The 22,019-nt window shown below is 37.2% G+C and overlaps 2 protein-coding genes across 2 annotated transcripts; one reads left to right on the top strand and one right to left on the bottom strand.

Annotated features, from left to right (window-relative positions):
• Positions 1 to 2,828: 2,828 nt before the first annotated feature.
• Positions 2,829 to 7,573, bottom strand: LOC135693016 (uncharacterized). The gene is made up of 2 exons (XM_089111426.1): positions 4,268 to 7,573; positions 2,829 to 3,119 (listed from the first exon to the last, which is right to left on the bottom strand). Exons 1-2 carry the CDS (start codon positions 7,571 to 7,573, stop codon positions 2,829 to 2,831), a joined length of 3,597 nt encoding a protein of 1,198 aa, XP_088967552.1.
• Positions 7,574 to 10,424: 2,851 nt separating this feature from the next.
• Positions 10,425 to 20,595, top strand: LOC135693588 (uncharacterized). Its single transcript, XM_089111405.1, has 3 exons — positions 10,425 to 12,938; positions 16,866 to 18,166; positions 18,915 to 20,595. The coding sequence occupies exons 1-3, from the start codon at positions 12,128 to 12,130 to the stop codon at positions 19,968 to 19,970; spliced, it is 3,168 nt and encodes a 1,055-aa protein (XP_088967531.1). The 5' UTR covers positions 10,425 to 12,127; the 3' UTR covers positions 19,971 to 20,595.
• The last annotated feature ends 1,424 nt before the right edge of the window (positions 20,596 to 22,019 follow it).

Raw genomic sequence — 22,019 nt, 5'->3', positions numbered from 1 at the left:
GATGGTATTTAATTCTATTTGCGTTAGGTATGACCGACCTATTACCTTTTTTAGACAACGTTTTACGCTCCTTATTAACCTTTCCCAAGCACCTCCTTGCCATGGGCTTCTATCAACTATGAATTGCCACTTAACTCCCTTCTTTTCAAGGCTTTCACCTAACCTAGGGGAACGCAAAAGATGTTTTACATCCTTTGAAGCTGACTTAAAGGTCTTGGCGTTGTCACTTACCAATAGAGACGGTAAACCTCTACGTGCTGTGAATCTTCGAAACGCTCGTAAAAATGACTCGACATTGAGCGATTCTACAAGTTCTAAATGAACTGCTCTTGTCGACATACAAGTAAAAAGACAGACATAAAACTTCTCTTCTCCATCATTGTTACCTTTACTTGCAACTGTCAATGGACCTGCAAAATCTAGCCCTGTATTTGCAAATGGGGGCTGATCATCGACCCTCATTCGTGGCAAGTCTGGACAAAATACAGTAGAATATGGCAAACCTTCTAATTTCCTACATGTGATACATTTGCGTACAATACTTTTTACTAATTCCCTTGCACGAGGAATCCAATACTTTTGTCGTAAAAGATTTAACGTTTCCCTTATTCCATCGTGCATGACTTTTTCGTGGCAATAGAGAACAAGCAATTTAGAAACCTGATGAAACTTCGGTAACAAGATTGGTCTTATGCTTGACTCTATGACGGATGCATTTTTTATACGACTTTGACACCTCAAAATGCCCTTTTCGTCTACGAAGAGCTGAAATTGCGAAACGTACAAAGGGGTTTTTGTGTCCCCTTTTGATTGTAAATAATCAATTTCCTTACAAAAGAATTCACCTTGAATTGAGCGTATAAGAACATTTTCTGCGTTAGCAAATTCTTCTATATTTATCTGATTTTCTCGTTGACAAGCATTGTTTTTTAACGATGCGCGTAAATTATGTATAAAACGAAGTACCCATGCTAATATACGGACACATTTTCGGTAAGAACCAAACCTTTCAAAATCTACAACGTTGCCAACTTTGGCGTTTTCCTTAGTTGCTAAAGCATGCGTGATATTGGTAGTGGGGGCTCTTACAACATTGATCATGCAAATCGTGATACCAGTATGAAATTTCGCACACCTCCCCAGTTTGATGCGCTGAAAAAGATAGGGGTCAGACCCCAACTCAAATTTGCCCCTGAGTGCTATTTTTAGACTGGGGTAGTCGGACCCAGTCCATTTAAAGGGCATTCATCATAACTCAACACCAAATTAAGATACAGAGCTAAAAATTTGGTAGAGGTACGTAGTTTGATGCGCTGAAAACGAAAAGGATCAGACGCCAACTCAAATTTACCCCTGAATGCTATTTTTAGACTGGGGTAGTCGGACCCAGTCCATTTAAAGGACATTCATCATAACTCAACTCCAAATTAAGATACAGAGCTAAAAATTTGGTAGAGGTACGTAGTTTGATGCGCTGAAAACGATAAGGGTCAGACCCCAACTCAAATTTACCCCTGAATGCTATTTTTACACTGGGGTACCTGGACCCAGTCTCCTAAATGTTTACATCACAAGCCTACTTCAAATAGCAGCAAAGAACTGTAAATTTTTACAGGTACGAAGTTTGACGAGCTAAATATTTTTAGACACTAACCTCAACTCGAAACTCACCCAAAATTTTATTTTGAGACTAAGAGTACTTGGACCCTGTCTCATAAAGGGGTATCCTTTCACAACTCTTCTACAAATAACGGTAAAGACTTTTTTACAGGTACCTAGTTTTATGCACAGATTAGGTTAAGAAACATAAATCAATCGTTACAAAACACTTTTTACGACAACGATATTTCAGGCAAACGGTTTGGTAGCTTGGTATTAAATTTTCTGAAATTTTTTTCTAGGATGGCTTGGAAAGCGAAATATGTTTTTTGTGTTTATATATGTGTTTATTGGTTTTTAAAATTTTCACCACCAGAGTAAATCAACGCCCAAGAGCGTTTTCTTGCTCATTGGCGCTGCCTGACAATATTAATTAGAATGCACGATCTAGAAGATTTGCGACTCTTGTTTTAAGTCTTTAAAGATGATAATGTCATTTAATCATCACTGAATTGTCCACTGCACTGGCAGAGCTCCGTGCAATCTAGCTGATGCTGACGAAAGTTGCATCTTGCACTGCAACCTTTCTTGCAACTACATTTGATTAGCAGGTAACACGCCTTTGATGCTTCTGGAATTGTCATCCATAAAGGCTTGATTTCGTTGCCCTTTCTCGTCCACCCCCAACTTTCATAACTTGGAAGAACTTGGCAATTTAGAAAGGGTTGTCCCCAAATGTGTGTAACAAGTGATAAACGAAGGCAGGTTACTACAAATATATGATTTCTTGCCATGTAGAATGAGCAACTAGTGATCTTAACACTTACCCTGCTGCTTGGTATACTGCTCGTTTTGCATGCTGTATTAGTGCATCTTTCGTTGGAGGCAGATTCTCGTTTGAACTTGTGCGATCGTAGAGTAGTATTATGTACCTCTCAATAGTATTCATATCGTCGATGGATATATCTTGACATGGTGACATGTGACTTGACATGTGTTTAAGTAGATAGAGTATACAATTTACAAAGAAGTATATTTTTTCAATCATTTTTGAATGCATAGAATACCACGCCATATCATACATCATTGATAAATAGAGATTAGTTCGTTGATACTTAAATCTTTTTTATAGTCTTGCATAAAAACATTCTCGTACGTAGACCCCCCCCTCAATTTTGAGAAACAGAATTAAAGTACCTATTTGAAGCTCACGAAGATGCCTCTTTTTGCTAAATGTGCCCCCTTTCTTTTGAGATGCTTCCTACGTTTATGTCCACATACAAATAAAGCTCAATTGCATACTTTTTGAATGTCTCGTTTGCTTCTGGATATGACCTCCATACTGCCCACGCAATCTTTTTCCCTCTACCAGCAAAACCGGAAACTGTATCACAACCAGTTAAAGCAAACCAAAAACACAATCCTTCGCAGATTGATTCCCCGAGGTTGGTAGCATACTGGTGGATTGGAAGCCAACGCCGGTGCTTTCCAACGCCAAATTCGACCCACAGCTCTTCAATCTGTAAGGATTGCAAAAAAGAAATTGCAAGTACAACCACGTCGGTATCCACCGTTTTCACAACGACTTTTCGATGGCCAGAGTCTCCTGCATGCTTTAAATTCTCGAATCCGCTTCTTCGTGATTACAAGGCGACAAGCAAGTTTAGTCGATGTCGGTGGTGCTTAATGATTTGTCCAAGAAAGTAGCAATGACCGTCTTCTCTGGGAACTATGTAATACAAGATTCTTAGCCAGTAGACCAAACAGCTCTGTTTTATTATCGTCGTTTCGCTGGAACTGCTTCCATTTCCCCCATATTAGAGTTTTCTCTCTAACTGAAATCCATATTGGTTCAAGTACCCCAGTCTAAAAATAGCTTTTAGGGGCAAGTTTGAGTTGGGATCTGATCCTTTTCGTTTTCGGCACATCAAACTATGTATCTCTACCGAATCTTAGCTCTATATCTTAATTTCGAGCTGAGTTATGATGAATGCTCCTCAAATGGACTGGGTCCGAATACCCCAGTCCAGAAATAGCATTCAGGGGTAAATTTGAGTTGGGGTCTGACCCTTTTCGTTTTCAGCACATCAAACTATGTATCTCTACCAAATTTTAGCTTTATATCTTAATATCGAGCTGAGTTATGATGAATGCACCTCGAATGGACTGGGTCCGAGTACCCCAGTCCAAAAATAGCATTCAGGGGTAAATTTGAGTTGGGGTCTGACCCTTTTCGTTTTCAGCACATCAAACTATGTATCTCTACCAAATTTTAGCTTTATATCTTAATTTCGAGCTGAGTTATGATGAATGCACCTCGAATGGACTGGGTCCGAGTACCCCAGTCTAAAAATAGCATTCAGGGGTAAATTTGAGTTGGGGTCTGACCTTAATCGTTCTCAACACAACAAACTACGTACCTCTACCAAATTTTATCTCTGTATCTTAAATTGGAGTTGAGTTATGATGAATGCTCTTCAACTGGACTGGGTCCGAGTACCCCAGTCTAAAAATAGCACTCAGGGGCAAATTTGAGTTGGGGTCTGACCCCTATCTTTTTCAGCGCATAAAACTGGGTAGGTGTGCAAAATTTCATGCTGGTATCACGATTTGCATGATTGAGCCTTTTTTGTGACTTAAGAGCCTCCACTATGGGGCTACATTTTACTCTTTCCTCTAAAGCGGAACCGGATTCGAAAATATCTTCTTGCTTAGGCCATTTTGTGGGTGGCTGTTTTAGAAACCCTGGACCCTTCCACCAAAAAAGATTTTGTTCTAACTTGGGACCAAATATACCCCTTGATGGTAAATCAGCTGGGTTTTGAGATCCCGGGCAATAAAACCATTCATCGCGGCTTGAAGTTCGTAAAATATCCGACACGCGATGGCGTACAAATTGCTTCCAAACCTTATTGTTCTTTATCCAGCAAAGAGTGCAAACCGAATCTACCCAATAAAATACTTTGATAGGCGTGCCGTGAAGCTCCTCCCCAAGAGTACCTTTTACTGTGCTGATTAATTTTGCGAGTAACTGTGCCCCTAAAAGCTCTAAGCGTGGTATGCTTTGTTTTGTTAGAGGACAAACCCTGGCCTTGGCAGTGACAAACTTGATGCTTACCTCCCCCGTATCGTACACAATGCGGAGATAAACAATTCCAGCGTAAGCAGTCTCGCTGGCATCTGAAAACCCATGTATTTCGACTTGGCTTACTATTTTACCTGGGTCAAAAAAACATCTTGGCATGCGAATCCCGTCTAAACGACTTATTTCCGAAATGAAACGATCATATTTTTCCCTTGCTTCTCCTGTAAGCTCTTCATCCCAACCCCATTTGTCTACGCAAAGTTCCTGAAAGAGCACTTTCAAATTGATGGTATACACACTAAGACAACCGATTGGGTCAAAAATCTTGGCTGCTAACTTTAAAAGAGAGCGTTTTGTGGGCTGAAGTGTTTTTGCTAGTTCTATAATGGACCCCAGATCAAAAAACAGTTCATCCTTTTTACTTTCCCAATTTACTCCAAGGACCTTGTTATTATTTTCTCTTTGAGGTGGGCCTATTGTTTGCTGAGCGAAGGATTGATCATCTTGTATGATCTCCTTCGCATTATCACCATTGGATACGTTACCTGCTTCCACCTTTTTGATTTCATGTAACAAAGCTGTGTCATTAGTTTTAAATTTGCGAAGGTTAAACCCACCTTCGGACAAAATCTCCCGTGACTTATGGAAAATCTCTAACGCCTCATCAATAGAATTTGTGCTACATGATAAGTCATCAGCATAAAGCCGATCTAACACTTTAACAACACGAGGAAATCGATTAGCATATTGAGCAATGTGTTTCTTAATTGTGGCTCCCAGTATAGATGGCGATGGTCTTAAACCAAACACCAGTCTACAATACTTATACTGAATAACCGTTGGATTCGGCTTACTAATGTCGTCATACCACAAAAAACGTAAAGCATCCCGGTCTTTTTCATCAATTTCAATCTGAAGGAATGCCTTTTCAATATCAGCTATTATAGCAATGGCATGTGAGCGGAAACGTAATAACGTATCGAATAATGGCGGCATGTAATTATCACCAAGTTCTATACATTCATTAAGAGATAAAGCTTCCTTGTGCGATTTCGCACTTCCATCAAAAACAACACGAAGTTTTGTTGTTTCACGATCTCGTCGAATTACACCATGGTGACTCATAAAATGAGGATTACCCTGATTCTCCTCCTCCACAGGGACTTGCTCAATTATTCCGTTTTTTAATTGCTCTTTGAAAATGTTATCATATTCAGATAATAATTCAGGGTTTCCTTTTAACCGGCAAAGCAAAGATTTTAAGCGATTTAATGCCAAGTTATAATCATCATTAAGGCAAGATATATCAACCTTCCAAGGAAGGCTTACCTGGTACCTTTTACCATTAAAGGTGATTTCAAATTGCTCGTCTTGTTTGTTTTCATTTGTGGGTTCACTCCCCTTGTCAATCCCGGATGATTCTTGTTTCCAAAACTCGCGAAGCGTTTGTGTTATTTCCTCATTTTCTTCGACAGGCCTTCCAACTGACGTATCTAAAATCAAATTAGAAGTCACTTTAGAATAGGTTTTAGGCTCCAAGGATCCTGGTACTTTTCCTGAAAGTAGCCATCCTAATTTGCTACTTACTGCTATTGGCCCTGATGTACCTCTAATGACATCACCAATGATTACATCATATAAATAATCATTACCAATAAGCAAATCAATGCGCCTATTTTGCTCGCTTAGCTTCTTGTCCGCTAGATTAAGGCCTATCAAATGCTGATACTTGCTTACGTCTATGCGCGTATTTATAGGCGAACAAATAGACTGATAGCTTATTGCGCTTATCAAAATTGGCATCTCATCTATTCCTGTCTCTAACATTAACTTAACGACGTCACATTTCTTGCGTACTGATTTCTCAGTTCCAAATGTGTTCAAATTTAAGTTTTCCTGTCTTTCGACTTCCAGATTTAGTTTTCGTCTGACTTCTTCAGAGATGTAACTTCGTTGGCTCCCACTATCGAAGAAAACATTGATTTTCATCCTCTGAGCCTTGTCTGCCCCATAAACATACGCAGTTGCCGTCTGCAGCAAAACTTCTTGTTTTCCTGTAACACTGGTAGTTACTTTTGTTTCTTCCTCCGTTTGTTTTGCTCCTTTGTAGCAAATTGACTCGTGGTGAAAATTTCTGCCACATTTTTTGCAATTTCGATTTTCCCGACACTTTTTTGTCATGTGTCCAGATTTTAAGCAGGAAAAACATCGTTTGGTCTCCAATAGGATCTTTTTTCTACCCGTTATTTCCTGGACTTCTTTGCAGCTTGACGGAGAGTGTGCATGCCCACAATAAACACAATCTTGCAATTGTTCGTCTTTCGTCAAAAATGTCTTCGTAGTGCCTTGTGGTGATTTTGGTCCATATCCTGAAGTTTTGTCAAATTTCCTTTCGACGGGCTTGATGTTATCGCTCAGTTCCCTGGCTTCAATTTCCTTTTTGACGATCTCCAATATTTCTTTTATCGGCCAAACTTCCTCGGTCGTCTTTCTGGCGACATGCAATGTAATTTCTTGCGGCATTCTTGCCATAAGGATTGGTACTAATAAACTGCCATAACTTGCAGAACTCATACCAAGGGCTTCAAGCCCCCTTACGTGTACATTTATGCTGTCGTAAATGAAGCGCAATTGCTTCACGTTTTCGTTTGGGCAGTTTTGTAGCCCAAGGAGAGCCTGCATATGCGTCGAGATTATTTGTTGTTTGTTGCCAAACCTTGCCTTCAAAATTTCCATTGCATTTAAATAATTTTGTTCCGTCAGTTCGAGTCCTGATACTGCACGGTATGCTGGACCCTCCAACAAATTCACCAAGTAGTTGAGCTTATCAACTGCAGTTATGCTTTCGTTTTTATCTATGGCATTCTCGAAACTCTGCCAAAAGGACATGAAACGTGTTATATCTCCGTTAAATCGTGGGAGCGTTATTTTTGGCAGACGAATGGCAACAGAACCCATGTATTGAGACCATGTTCGTTGTTTGTTGCTTGTTCAACGTTTTCAGCTTCTCTGGAAGGCGTTGACGTAATAATATGTGTCGTTCCACTCTCAACTCCGAATGCATTGGTCTGAGCGTAACGACCGTCCTTAAAAGCTTGAATTCTTCCCAGAATTTCATCGATTCTGAAATTCAGCTCCGTCGTTTCATCGATTTCTTTTTCGATATTAACGTCTGGACATAATTCCAGTATCTTTTCGTTTAGTCCGTTCACATACGTTTGCTTTTCTCGAAGAGACTTTTGTACCGTTTCTAAACGAATCACCTTCTCGACTTGTTCTCCATTTTCATTAATTAGTTCTTCAAGAAGAGCCGTGGCTTGTCGTTCAAGCTTCGTAATGGAGGTTCTATTTCCTCCTCGTATTGCTAACAATTTCTTTAATTGTCCACTGTTACCTTCTGTATCAGTGGCCATGATTTCGTCGTATTCCGTGCCCCGCGTTGGGCGACATTATATTTTGAACATAGCTTCGGTAGAGCGTAGACGTGAATGAAACTCCATATCGTTGATTTTATCTTTAAATATATACAAAACGTGACTATATACAGCTATAACGTAAACGTAACTTGTTAGCCCATCATGAATTTGTAGCGTGACTTTATCGTAACTTCACTACTTCAAACAACTTAACCTTACAATATAGGGCGTGAATATATAACGTAAGAAGACTGGGACGAGTAGGAATCCCCCATGATGGCTTGGGCTGCGAAATATATTGACTTCACAACAGTCGTGTTGAGTGTTGCTGAGCAAAGTTTAGTTATGGTCAAAAATGTTTAGCGTTGTTTAGTGCTGTTTAGCGAATGTTTTGTCGTTTTTCCACTAATTAAATATTTGTTGTGCTAGCACAGGCACCGTAGCTGTAGAAATCAGGGGGTTTTTATCATTTTCCCTGTCTCTACATGACCCACAAGCTCTAGAATGCCTTCCTCATTTGCTTCATCTCCTTGTACGCTACTGTGTCTTCCTTAATAATCACCTTTGTTATCGATGTGCTAAAAAGTCTTCTTTTCCCGTCGTTTCATACATGAAGTCTTTGCAGAACAACAAAAGAAACGTGATAAAATACCTATGCAAGATCTCCTACAACCCCACAGTGTCCTGCACAGCTCAAAGTTAAAAAAAGGTCGAGTGAAGTTGAGTGAAAAGTTTAGTCACGTTTTGCTATCCTCGCTAAACTTCGCTGAATTTCACTAAACAAAAATTGAGTAAAATGTTTAGCAAAGTATTTAGTTGTTTTACCAGGGCTTTACATTCGTTTTCTCTTTGTAAAGTCTGCATGCAGGCTAACTATTTGTTTGTCGGTTTGAATGACGTGCTTTGTCTGATTTAACAAATAGTCATATTGTGAAACTAGTTAAGGACACCAGTTTGTTCCAATTCTGGTTTCAGCTATGAGGCATAGTTCTACATCCTCTATGCATGCAGCTGCAAAGTATAAACACGACGACAATAAGCATTTTATTTTATCTAGGGAAGACAGACTGCTGTTCCCCAACCCTGACTGCTGGTTACCTTGCTAGATTGCTTGCAACAGCCACGCAGGCAGTGATTCAAAGTAAAGTCTGGACCTGAAAACACAAAAATCAGAGTCCTGTCACTGAGAATATTATTTTTGCAGTTTACTCCTCCAAGTTGTGTAAATATATAAAGGGTAAAAGACACTGAAATTATTCACACAATTAAAAAAAACCTTTATTCCAATTTTTAATTGTGTTACTTTACTTTGTTTAGTCTGAAAAAGTTTGAGCAGAAAGAGACACCATATCGGAAAGGGGAATTTTGTAAGGTGTAATTTTTAAGGAAGCCTCTACCCCTTTTCTATCTCAGGCGACCCCCTTTCTAGCGATAGTCACAGGAGTGCGAGTAATTTTTCATCACGTGACCAGTGCGGAGCCAGTTTTTTTCAAATCGAGGTTAATAGACCTCTTGTCTTTTCCGAGGCTAATCTGCATACTCTACCGTAGGGCCACTGGCAAGCCCGTGTAGCGGGCTTCGCAGGGGAACTACTATATAACAACTAATAATTTAATTTGACTATTATTATCATAATTTGCCGATTTGATCAAATAATAAATCAATAGTCGCTCTGTCTATTTATGACTTTCTTCTTACTAAAATGTTTTATGTGAGTGGTGGAGGCCTATGTATGCACTCTAACAGCGAATTTACTGAATTTTCGTCGTCCATAAAACCCTTAAACTAATCCCTGCCGTATTTCTTGTCGTTCATAGACTTGTTTTGTGGCAAAACAAATGAAAATTTGATGTAATGTAAATGACAAAAGGAATTATGAATTATTATGAAAATTTCATAATCAGAAACAGTAAAGTTTAGAGTTTTCACTGTTCATTGAAAGAACAAAACTAAGTCCACTTCAGTCAAAAAAATAGCGATGACGAGTGAGTGTCTTTCAGTTTCAAATTTTTATACTTTTTCAGATAATAACGAATTAGTTCGCTGTCTAGCAAGCACATTCTCGTGAATTTGAATATATCGCTTTTGAAATGTTTCATATATTTAAATCAAACATAATGCATTGTAGTTCATATTTTAAGAACACATCGAAGATAAAGATAAATTGTAAGATTTTTAACTTACGCTGAAAGACTTGAAAATCATCGAAATTACGTAAGAGTTACGCTAAAACGAAAGATTCAACAGGAATGTGTCTAGTCTACCTTCTTACATACCACATATGTTGCAAAATTCCTGTCCATTTCTCCAGAAACACAGTCTTTATACAGAAAAGATATACGTACAACTTTATAGTAAGTATCTTGAATAAAAAGTTTACAGTAATTCTTATTTGAGTAGCTCTCCTTTTATAGAAAGAAACCAATTAGGCTTGCAGCCTTGATTGCGAAGACAATAATTGTAGCACTGCAATGGTGTTTAAACATGATAGTCTTATGTACTTTCTTCGTATTGTGGACAAAAAATATTCCCCTTTTTTAACTTTATTCTCCCTATTGGGCTATTGGGTTACCTAATTCCATCATGATTTCTCTGCTTGAACAGTATGCAACATGCAGCAATTTGATTTTGATAACTTTACAAAAGTTACAGTTGACAGACAATCGTTTCAGTAAACTAACTTTATTAGTTCTGCTATTAAGACAATAAACAGTGCTTTACTTGCCCAGCCCCAACTCAAAAAAAATACATAAAAACATTGATTATCTCTATGCCTTTTTACATATGCCACAATCTTTATACAACTGGTGCTTGATGACCCATGCTGTCGATAATGCACTGGGCTTATGCAGACATTGATACTGCTGTGATACAGATTCCAGGACAGGATAGGTATAAGAGGAGAACAACAGCCATCAGGAGAGTTTTGCTAACCTTTTACCATGATAAGGATTAGCAATCGTGTTATTTTAATATAAATTTACCATACCAATTTTCATTCATTGAGCATGACGCTTTTTTCAAGAAGCAAAATAATGGAGTGTGGTATAACCCCACACAATCACCTCACAGAAAGAATCAGCATGATCAAGAACATCACAACGTAAAAAAGTAAAACTTTTGTCGGCAAAGAGAAAAACAGTCTATTCAAGACAAGATAATTGAACATAGTAAAGATGAAAGACAAACAATGTTCCATTATATGTCTGCATGATTTTGCCATCAAAATCAATGAAAACTCAAAATTGATAAAAGATAGGTGTTATAATTAAAGATATATCAATTTAACCGGTAGAAACTAAAAACGTAGCCTAGAAACAATCCAGGTTAAAAATGCCGGGGACTGCATTGGAAAGGTCATACAACCTTGTTTTAATAATGGTCTCTCCAGAGGTGTTTTCAAAAAGAGATGCATTCATGAAGAAAATTTATTTTGCATCAAAGCCTGTGTAAAAAAAAGTTTGTCATGAAAAATGTTGAATAGAACCTTTCCATTGGCTATTTTTTGATATTCAATAAAGTATGTAGAGGCTATCCTCTTGACTTTGCAGATCTTCAAGGAATTAATCTTCAAAGAATTTTTTCTTCATACAAGGTAGTTGTAGCAAACAAGCACTGCTCTATTTTAGGCAAGAGATTAAAGTTACAATAATACAAGCTGTTGGTACCAGCATGAACTTTTTCCAAGTATAGATCATCAAATATAACGGCGGCTTGTATTCAACGCTTTATTATTTCGTAGTTGGCTATAATATTTTTACATGTTTCCTAAGCAACGAATCCACCAGTGATGAAAGGTTAAATTGATAATGAATCAAGCTTAATTAAAATCCCAGAACTGAAATCAGCATTGACAAACAGTAAATAATAACAGGGTATTAAAATGATGCCGAAAGATAACAAGTAATTTGAAACCTGCAACAGTATTAATGTCAAAATTTGCTTGTTACAAATAGAAAATGTATTTCTTTGTAGCGGTAGCTTAAGGGATGCATATCAATGCTTTTGCTACGCTACTAGGTACACGATGGAGACATACTTAATTTTTCGCTTGTTCTTCTCGTTGATGCTATCATCCGTGATAGGGTGTCAAATTGTCGAAAGCAGACAGTTTGAGATATCAAAGACATATTACATTCGTCATTTTCATGGGAAGTGCGTAGGGTACGATGAGGTACGTCAGGTGCTGGTTTACGGTCGACTTTGCCGAGAAAAATTAGAATGGCAGGGAGGAGCAAGACTCATCCATATACCAACAAAGAAATGCATCACTGTTAATGCCACAAGCGATGGAAGCTTTTTGTCTTTGTCAAGCCAGTGCAGTGGTATAAGCAGTTTGTTCCAATATGATGAAAGCAATCGAGTGATTCGGCATCTTGTCTCCAACAAATGTTTGCATCCAGAAACTGGAGATGCTGATCTTGCAATTAATACTGCAATTGTCCTGAAACCAGGCTGCGATGGAAACACCAACAAATTCTACTTCAGAAAGAAAGCCTACTATATCATCCGGCACTTTGGTGAACTATGTTGGGTTTATAACTCTGCAGAGAACTTGATCAAACTGATGAATCCATTTGCTTGTGATCGCTTTGAGTATGTGAATAATTATCATTTGAGGCATGTTGAAACCGGCAAATGTGTTATTTTCTCAAGCTCATATATGCGACTGACAGACGACTGTGAGTCTCCAGAAACAATTTACAAACTGAACCAGAATTCACTATTGCAGCAGGGAAGCAATAGCTGTATTCATCCTTATGGCGTTTTGCTTCAACTACATAACAATAGTTGTACTGATGAAGACCGTTTGAGATTTTACTTCCACGATGATAAAGGTACTCTTATTGAATTACCTGTTACGTGTATTCTCCTGCCTGTCTCTGTTCATAAACTTTGTGAGTTATAGACAATGTAACGGTTTTTAAAACGAATTGATCAGTTCAAATGCCGAACGCAAGCAGAAAGGGCAACCATTCCAAACCCACATTCAAATCCATATTAAATCAAAATCCAAGGCCATTTGCTTCATCAACAACTGCAACCTTACAACCGCTTTTTATCTGCGTCGTGTTTCTGATCGCTCAAACTTTTATGAAATTTACCATAAACGTTGCTTTCACAGATTCAGAGATAGTATCCCATGAGTCCTTGAGACATGTACGAGACACCAATACTCCCTATTGTTAACCCTATTCAAGTATTTTTGCCAATTTTATTAACTTTGTCCAGCAAGTCATCCCTTCTACCGATTTTCCAATCTCGTATGCTACTCCTAAATTGTTATATGCTAAAGTACTTCACAACGCACTTTACAGTTTTGCACCATTCATTTCTGTTTTGCATCAACTCCAATATTTTTGTTGATGTTTGTTTTCCTTGGGAGAGGTCTATCTTGATGTCAATTTTTTTGAGGTCTTGTCTTATTTATTGTCTGCATCTTGGTTATTTTTGGCTTTCTTTGTTGCTCTTACACTTTCCTAAGATATTCTTCAAGGGCTTTCCTTGTTGGTTTTTCAGAGTTTAGTTTCATTGGATTCCCTAGCCATGTTTTTTTTGCTCTTATTACATGGTCTCCGCGGCTCACAATTCATTTAGGCGTTTAGATCTTTGTTTGCGACGTTTCGTTGCTAGTTTATCACTTGGACTTTTTGCATTTCTGCGTTGGAAGGATATCAGTAGCGGTCTCTAGTTTTTTCGCTTGTGTCTACTGTTAACTGATATATAGGAATACACTCGCGACGCAAAAATTTAACGGCCTAAATTTGATCTATTAAAATGTTTTTTAATACCTAGAATGTTGTCATTTATATACTTCAACTGCCAAAATCTATTTTCTACTGATTATTTCCTCTTTATTAATCAAACCTTCTAGAATTTTGCGCTTTTTTAGTTCTTCGTTTTCTATTCTTCGTTTCCCATTTACTGCTTCTGTGCTCTTTACTTTTGAATTTATTTACTTCCTTTCTGCAAGCTTGTTAGGTATTGTACTAATGACAAAATCTATACGATTTTTCTTTAAAAGGCTCATGTGACATCAACTGTGTTCGAGTAGACATTATCAGTTGAATTCGAAATGATTGTTTGATGATTCGAACACAATCATCAAACTTAACCTTATCTCCTAAATTCTTCCCATCGTTTTCCTTTGCAGAGCTCTGCTTTATGACAAGCAAACAAGGATGAAAAATGTTTTGAGCCAATCAGACTGTTTGTTTACAATTTGAACCAACCAATGGTATAGCGTCAAAGACAATAGAAATCTGAAGAGAAAATAGCATCGAATCAGCCGCAACAGTAACGCTCGCACCTCCTATCCAAAGCTGTGGGGAAAAACCGGCGCCACAAAAAGTTAACGCTGAACGCGAAAATTGTCATTATTGAAGTGCTTCATATAATTATGCATAGCAAAGGAGTATATCTAAAACTGTGTCGTCCCCATTTTTAAAATTCGGTCGTTATCCAGAGATAAGCAATGAAACGTTTAGCCCATTATTGCCCTGATTGAATCTGCTTACGATGGTTATGGTTGGTTGTACTCCAAGAAAACGGCATCATGTCAAATTATTGAAAAACCGGTAATTTTTCACTTACAAATATGTACGTCGTATATTTAAAAGTAAGACAGAGATATGATTATCAAACTCGGGTTTTTTCCCTTCATTCTGCCTTTTTCTTGCATGTTCTTAACTCTAAGACAGTCCCTCAACTTTCTTTCATAGAGTGCGTTCTAGAGTGTTGCCTACAGAAGAATTGCAGATCTTGAGAAAATAGCGGCAGTGTTGCAAATATTTATTCCAAAATCATATGCCTATTCCTGATTTTGGTATTTTTGTAGGTGCAAGCAATGGTTCTTCTCATGGCAAAGTTTTGTAGGATGATTTGTCAACGAATTTTGTGTACACGAACTGATTGACGTGGCTTCAAAACGTTAGAAAGTAAGCGATAAAATGTTTTCTCTAAGCACGCAACGGCCCACGCTATCTGTCTCCACTGAAATAAATGCCCTGGTCTATTAGTGACTTATTTACCGATTCATTTAAGAAAAAACTCAGAAGCACTTACCAAGTGCTTGAGGGTTCAAGAATTGTATTCTTATTTACTGTTATCAGTGAAAATGTAGAGTGTATTTGTTGAGTGAAAGGTTCAAGGTTTCCCAACTTTGCATGTCGATATATTCAAATATTTTTGCAAAGTTTCATCAAAAAGAGTTGGAGAATGTACCACTTTACAAAATATAAGCTCAATAATGACCCTGATCGTTGTATTCCAATAAGATAATGAGAACTCAAAAAATGTAGCTTGTTATATCTCAATAGCTTTTTCAGTTGAAAGTTTGATTCAAACTTTTGCAGGTCTTGCAGAGGTTTCAAATTTTACTTAACAAATTTTTAAAAAAGCAATTTTTGAAATAACAAGTAAAATGTGCACAATTTTTCAAGGTTCACGATCTGTAAAAAGATTGTAAAATGACCTGTTTTTCAATAATTTGACATGATGCCGTTTTCTTGGAGTACAACCAACCATAACCATCGTAAGCAGATTCAATCAGGGCAATAATGGGCTAAACGTTTCATCGCTTATCTCTGGATAACGACCGAATTTTAAAAAATGGGAACGACAAAGTTTTAGATATACTCCTTTGCTATGCATAATTATATGAAGCACTTCAATAATGACAATTTTCGCGTTCAGCGTTAACTTTTTGTGGTGCCGGTTTTTCCCCACAGATTGGATAGGAGGTGCGAGCGTTACTATTGCGGCTGATTCGATGCTATTTTCTCTTCAGATTTCTATTGTCTTTGACGCTATACCATTGGCTGGTTCAAATTGTAAACAAACAGTCTGATTGGCTCAAAACATTTTTCATCCTTGTTTGACAAGCATAGGTTCCAAATCTTTGATTGGCTGAACGAAAAAAGTTCTCCATACCCCTTTTACACCATCATAATTCAAGAATATGACAATAAACGTGCCTCGCAATTAGATTTAGGCCCAATGTGCTGAAAGATAACGCAAAACTTTTTGAGAAAATTTACTCTTTGAAAATATTATGAAAAACCGCCGTTGTCCCAAAGTTGAAAATGTGCCATTTTTAGACGTTTTGGGCTATATCTTTGCTGTAATGTATGGTTTGTCAGCTTGCAATGACTCATATAAAAGGGTGTGTCACGGTGGCCAGTTTGAGATATTTGGTTTTTTGTATTGGCGTGGCTGTGACTTCATAGGTTCGGTCATAATGGCGAATTTAGGTCCATTTTCAAAAATCCATTTCTCCACTTTTAAATTAATGAAAACTTACATTTATTTAAGATTGGAAAAACGCATTTTACACTATTAACTTTTAGTGGATGGTGGTAAAATTTTGCAAAATAAGCCTAAATCTGGCTGCGAGTCATGTTTGCTGTCATATTCTTGAATTCTGATTGGCTAATGGGGTATGGAGAACTGTTGTCGCTCAGCCAATCAAAGAATTGGAACCAATGTTTTTTATCACCCTGGTCCCTTCCTTAACAAAACTGACATGAAGATCATAAAAATAGACTTGTTACTTGTAAGTAATGGAGAGAGAGTAAATATAACAGTTCCTTTGCAAATACGGTAACATAAATATGCTCATTATAATAACTTTGCATTTTTGACATGATCAAGCTAGAAAATTTCGAGTTAATTAGATAATAAGAAAATTAGAAAATTTTAACATTAATTTGTTGCCGCTATTACAAGAAAAATCAATTAATGTTGTTCTTGTCTGCTTTTTCTAGACATACAGAAAGTAAAGGTCATTTCTGAATCATGCTTGACTCCCTCATCTTGCGGGAATAGTAAAGGTCACGTGATAGTTAATGGCCGCCAATACAGCTTGAACACACGTGGTATCAATGTGGTTCTCTTTGATTACCGAAGCGGTTTGTTCGAGTACAGAAAAGCGTACGATGTGTATGGAGATGCGGCCTCGAGAAACCTTTTAGCCAATTTCCTGGACAATCTTCCTTCAGGGAAATTACTTATGATGACAGCAAAGGAGGGTGTAAACATAGATAGCAATCTAGCCTTTGCGTTGCAAAAGGTTGGTGTTTCTGCCACGTTTGCAACTTCACCAGTTCCAAGTAATTATATGTCTTTGGCATATGTCGGCTATACAGGCCAGGCGAGGAAGAATTGGGAGAAAACTGTCAACAAAATTGGAGGATCAGGTGCTTCAATTATTGAAGTTAGCATCAAAACCTTTCATGAACGGGATGGAATTGATGATTGCTCAAATGAACTTGGAGTGAGAACCAGGAAAATACCGGATTCTAGGTTATATGCAAAGAGTACCTGGAATAATGATAACCGTCACGGACCGCATTCAGCAAGGTTGCATTACTATGGTCCCGGTTGGTGTTCATACTACAATACTCCGATATCCGAATTCTTGCAAGTTGATCTCGGGACTTTGATGATTTTAAGTGGTGTTGCGATTCAGAGTCACGGCTCTGGCAATGGACATGCTGTAACAAAGTTCAAAATTGAATACAGTAAAAATGGAATAATTTGGCAATTTTACAAGAGCGAGCAAGACTCAGTTTTAGAGTTTACAGCATTAAGAGAACGCAATATGCTTGAAACAAGTGTTAACTGGTTTCGTAGTCTCAAAACAAGATTGATAAGAGTAGTTCCCACCGCTAGGTTAAGCAATATTAACGTAACTTGTCTGAGAATAGAACTTTATGGATGTGCTATATCGAGAGGTTTCTTGAGTGTTGACTGGTCACCATCGTCAAGTTTTTCTACAAATGATAATTTCAAAGGATCTGTCCTTGCATTCGGAACAATAAAGAAAAATTTAACAATCGGAATATCAACGGCATCCAGTAACAAAAGCCTTGCAAATAAACTTGACCTGTTTCACTTTGACAAAATGAATGCATCGACAACGTTTGATAACGGAACAGTCAAAAAAGAAAGCGGTGTGGAGAATTTTGTAAGAGACAAGATCAAAAAAATTGATAGTGTTGCATTTCTTCGATTTAATATCGTTGAAGAAAATTATAACGTTTTTGATCTTGACATTTCTGGGAAGGTAAATATCTAACTAATCCTATATCATTTTCACAATAAACAATTTTTCTAACTAAGTGATATTTGATGAGCCAAAAAATTATTCGTAGTAAATCAATCTAGAAGTAGATTTTGCTGCAGGAAGAGGTTTGGTCTGATGAACATACGATAAAATTATAATTTAAATGAATGTTAGCATAATGATAATTGTTTTAAAATTAAGAGGATGGAGACAAAAAGTGGAAGAGTATGTAATGAAAAACTCACAAACTCACAGTGATATTTAAGCGATCCTGTATAGTTTTAAAACTTTATAAAATCAAAACAGATATGAAAACAATTTGAACAAAAATAATTAGAAAAAAACAAATTGCATTTTGAAAAATCAAATTTCAGAGGTATTCGTAGACAAATTGGGTTACTTTCAGAAATCTAAAATATAGAATAATATAAAATATGAAATAAAGAAGAATGTAAGGTTAGGAAATCGTGTAAAAATAATATTATTTATATTTCATTTTTTACTTTTGAAAATATTTGCCAAATTCTTACAGGGGTTGAGTTAGGGAAACCCTAGCCTTTTATACTGCACACTACAAAGGGTTTTGGGTATGACATTAACCAATCCTGTCCAAAAGTCCAATCCACATTTCCAGCAGCAATATTTAAAAATTGGAGGATCCTGATGAATCTTTTTGATAGAAAAATAGATCAAAAGTAACAATTATATTCATTGGAATACAGAATTGTTATTAAACAATTTTTTGCAGGTCTTAGATGCAGAACTAGCCTCAGGAGAAAGACAGGCAGTCATCAGCACTGAAAGTCATGATGGAATCCTTGTGTTCTCATCACCACTTCAAATCAAAAGATTGCATCCCGACAAAAGCATTCTTCAATTAAATATCACAAAACAAAACTTCCAGTCGCTGACTGATGATAGCTTCTTCAACCTTAATCTGTCCGTGTCCCATTTGCTGGGAAAAAGCAACTCAAATGCTTATGGTGTTAGTCTCATGATTTATTTCAACAGCAAGTTTCTTCAGTTGAAATCACTGGCATTCGTCAACACAAGTCGCTTCAGTCTACCCCCGTCCAGAAACACAACCACGCCTGGGTTTATTATGATTCAGACTGATACAATGTGGCTGCTAAACAGGCAGGAAATCTCGATAATACTTGAGGCAAAGTACCCAAAGATTATATCAAGAGGTGAAAACTGCAAAGAAAATATCATAATTGATTTCGCCTATAAAAACAACTTGGCAAAATTCAATGGAACTGTGAACTCAACTTTAGAGAGGAATGTGCCATTCAAATGCAAAATTAACCACAATAGAGATATCAGGGTGAAATCAGTGAGGTTGCCGTCTCCTGAATTCAGTATGGTTTATGACGATGTGAATCAGCAATTCTTTTTCTGCTACCAAAGGAAAACATACATGACCAGAAACTCCGCAGTTTGTTTTTCACGAGAAAAGAACAACACGTTTTGGAAAACCATTCCTTACATTTCAGCGGTAACCGGAATTGATGTTCAAAAAAGAGTAATTTATGGGTTAGAACGAGTAGGGAAGTCATATGTCAAATCTCCTTATCCGTTTGCTCTTTACAGCCAGATAGAGGACACTGAATGGACATCAGCCAAAGATCAACCTCAGATGAGAGCCTCTTTGAACTGTTTGTCCCTTTCTCTATTACCCCAATCAGCTTCTGATCCATATATATTCAAAGTCGGTGGGGAACCAGTTTTTGCGGCAACAGCTAAAGGAATACTTTGGAGAAAAGAAGATCTTTCTTGGAAAAGGATCGTTTTTTGGAAGTAAATTGCATGACATAGCTACTTTAAAATATCCTTGGCTATTTCATTGTTCGTAGATACATTTGTGCATTTGACTGCATTATATATATCTCAAATTACATTTTTATCTAACTAAAGACATGTTTCCAAAATTTTTTTATGCAGGAAGCAGTGTAATCAAAAGAAATATATACTGAGTAAATTAAATTAATTTCTTTCTCTTTTCGTAACCGAAATCGCAGTTCAAAGTTGAAAGCTTCGTAATATAATCGTAACTTATGTTTGTAATGGTGATAGCACTCGTTCGATATTGACATTTTTTTGGTTTGTCCTGTTAGGCCTTGCATGAGGATATAAATTTCAGGCTAATATCTTGACACGTCTTCGGAAGTTTTTAGGAGATTATGCTTGCCAGAGTGACAGACCAATAATTGCTCTGTCAGTTGCTTTTTTGCACAACATTCAAAGACATTTAATAATCTATAATCTCCCTCATGTCTACTTTTTATCGCAAGATTTAAATACAAAACAACATTCACTATATCTAATTCTTTTTATCTTTCAACTACTTGATTTCTTCACATTCCCAGTGACAGTTTTATCGCAAATGAAAATACATCTACCCTGTGCATAAAATTTGAATAATACATATACAAATAAATGTACAAGAAATCTTTTAATATATTAATATATTAATTAATATATTAATATATTAATTAATATATGAAAATTAAAATGAAATGAAAATGAAATCCCCTCCCAAATGAAAATTTTGACAACAACTTGCCCCCTCTGGCTACTGTTTTTCCAAATGATATTTTAAAAAGTTGGCATAATTATAATTCCGTAAGCTTGATTTAGTCCAAATAAATCTGTTTGTTATATATCTGCTCTCTTGTTTTAAAGACCGCCCATCCCCCCCCCCCACCCCCTTCAGGTATGGTTCTTGCCCGAGTTTGCCCACCCAATCTTGCCGACATCTACAGCTTCGTGGTTGTTCTAGACATGCTTTGAAAATATATTTTAACATTAGCAGTTAGTTTTGTTGCTAGCCAATCGCTACACTTTCCAACAACTCTTTTACAAGCTATAAATACATTTAAAATATTTACAAATAACACGTCTATGCTGTTATCCACGTGGCGGTAAATACCCCTTTACTACATCGCAACCAAAAATTGACAACCAACTATCCAACAACATCTAATAACGTGAAAAAAGAATGTGATTTGTAAAATGTAGAAGAAAATTTGAGACACGAAAGAAATTTACTCACTTTCTTTTGCGATTTAGCTGCACTGAACATCTCGGTAACACGCTTCCAACAGGCCACACTACATCTGAGATTTGGCGCGAAATACCACTATTAAGTTGATATGGCAATTATTACTTGTACAGTACTTACCGTGACACTCGCCAACACATGTTTGGTGTTGCTAACACACTGCGATAGTGAGCGTACCACTCTAATACAGATTTTTACGCTACTTAGTTTACCACCCTATCAGAATCGGGTGGAGGTGCAGTACCCTGTGTACCAGACTCACTATATAAAATAATAGAGAGTCTGGTCTAGTGCGCCCCATTCTCGTTCGGGTGAACTTACTTGAAAGAACTGAAGTCTATTTAACAGACTAGGCTTGTGAAACAAGACTGTCGGATAAATAACAAAGATACTCAGTAGTCGGAGGAGTTTTGGGAAATCTTAAAGCCAATGTATTTTATATAGTTCTGTAAAGTTGACATTATTAATACAGTGATAACAGACTTTTCTGCCTCAAGATTCCAATCAAATCAGGTGTAAAACGCCTTGGCAGCAAAAAGCATATGCGAAGCATGAAATTAAAGTTAGCACAATGCAGTTACTATATGTTAATCATTGTTAAATTTCGCATACAACTTAAAATAAGACTTTTGTAATTTTCCACATAAATTGTATGCACTTTCAGTCTACTTCCTCACTGTGAAGGCAGCGCGCTTGGACACCGCGGCGGTTAGATTCATCACGTTGGAAGTTCGCCACAGCAAATATGGCCAATATGACAAGCGAAGCCCCGTATGCCGGGGAAAATAT

The sequence above is a fragment of the Rhopilema esculentum genome, chromosome 11 (genome assembly GCF_057945365.1).
Source record: "Rhopilema esculentum isolate cy_ngs chromosome 11, ASM5794536v1, whole genome shotgun sequence".
Taxonomy (NCBI): domain Eukaryota; kingdom Metazoa; phylum Cnidaria; class Scyphozoa; order Rhizostomeae; family Rhizostomatidae; genus Rhopilema; species Rhopilema esculentum.
This window is presented reverse-complemented; position numbering and strand designations above follow the sequence as displayed.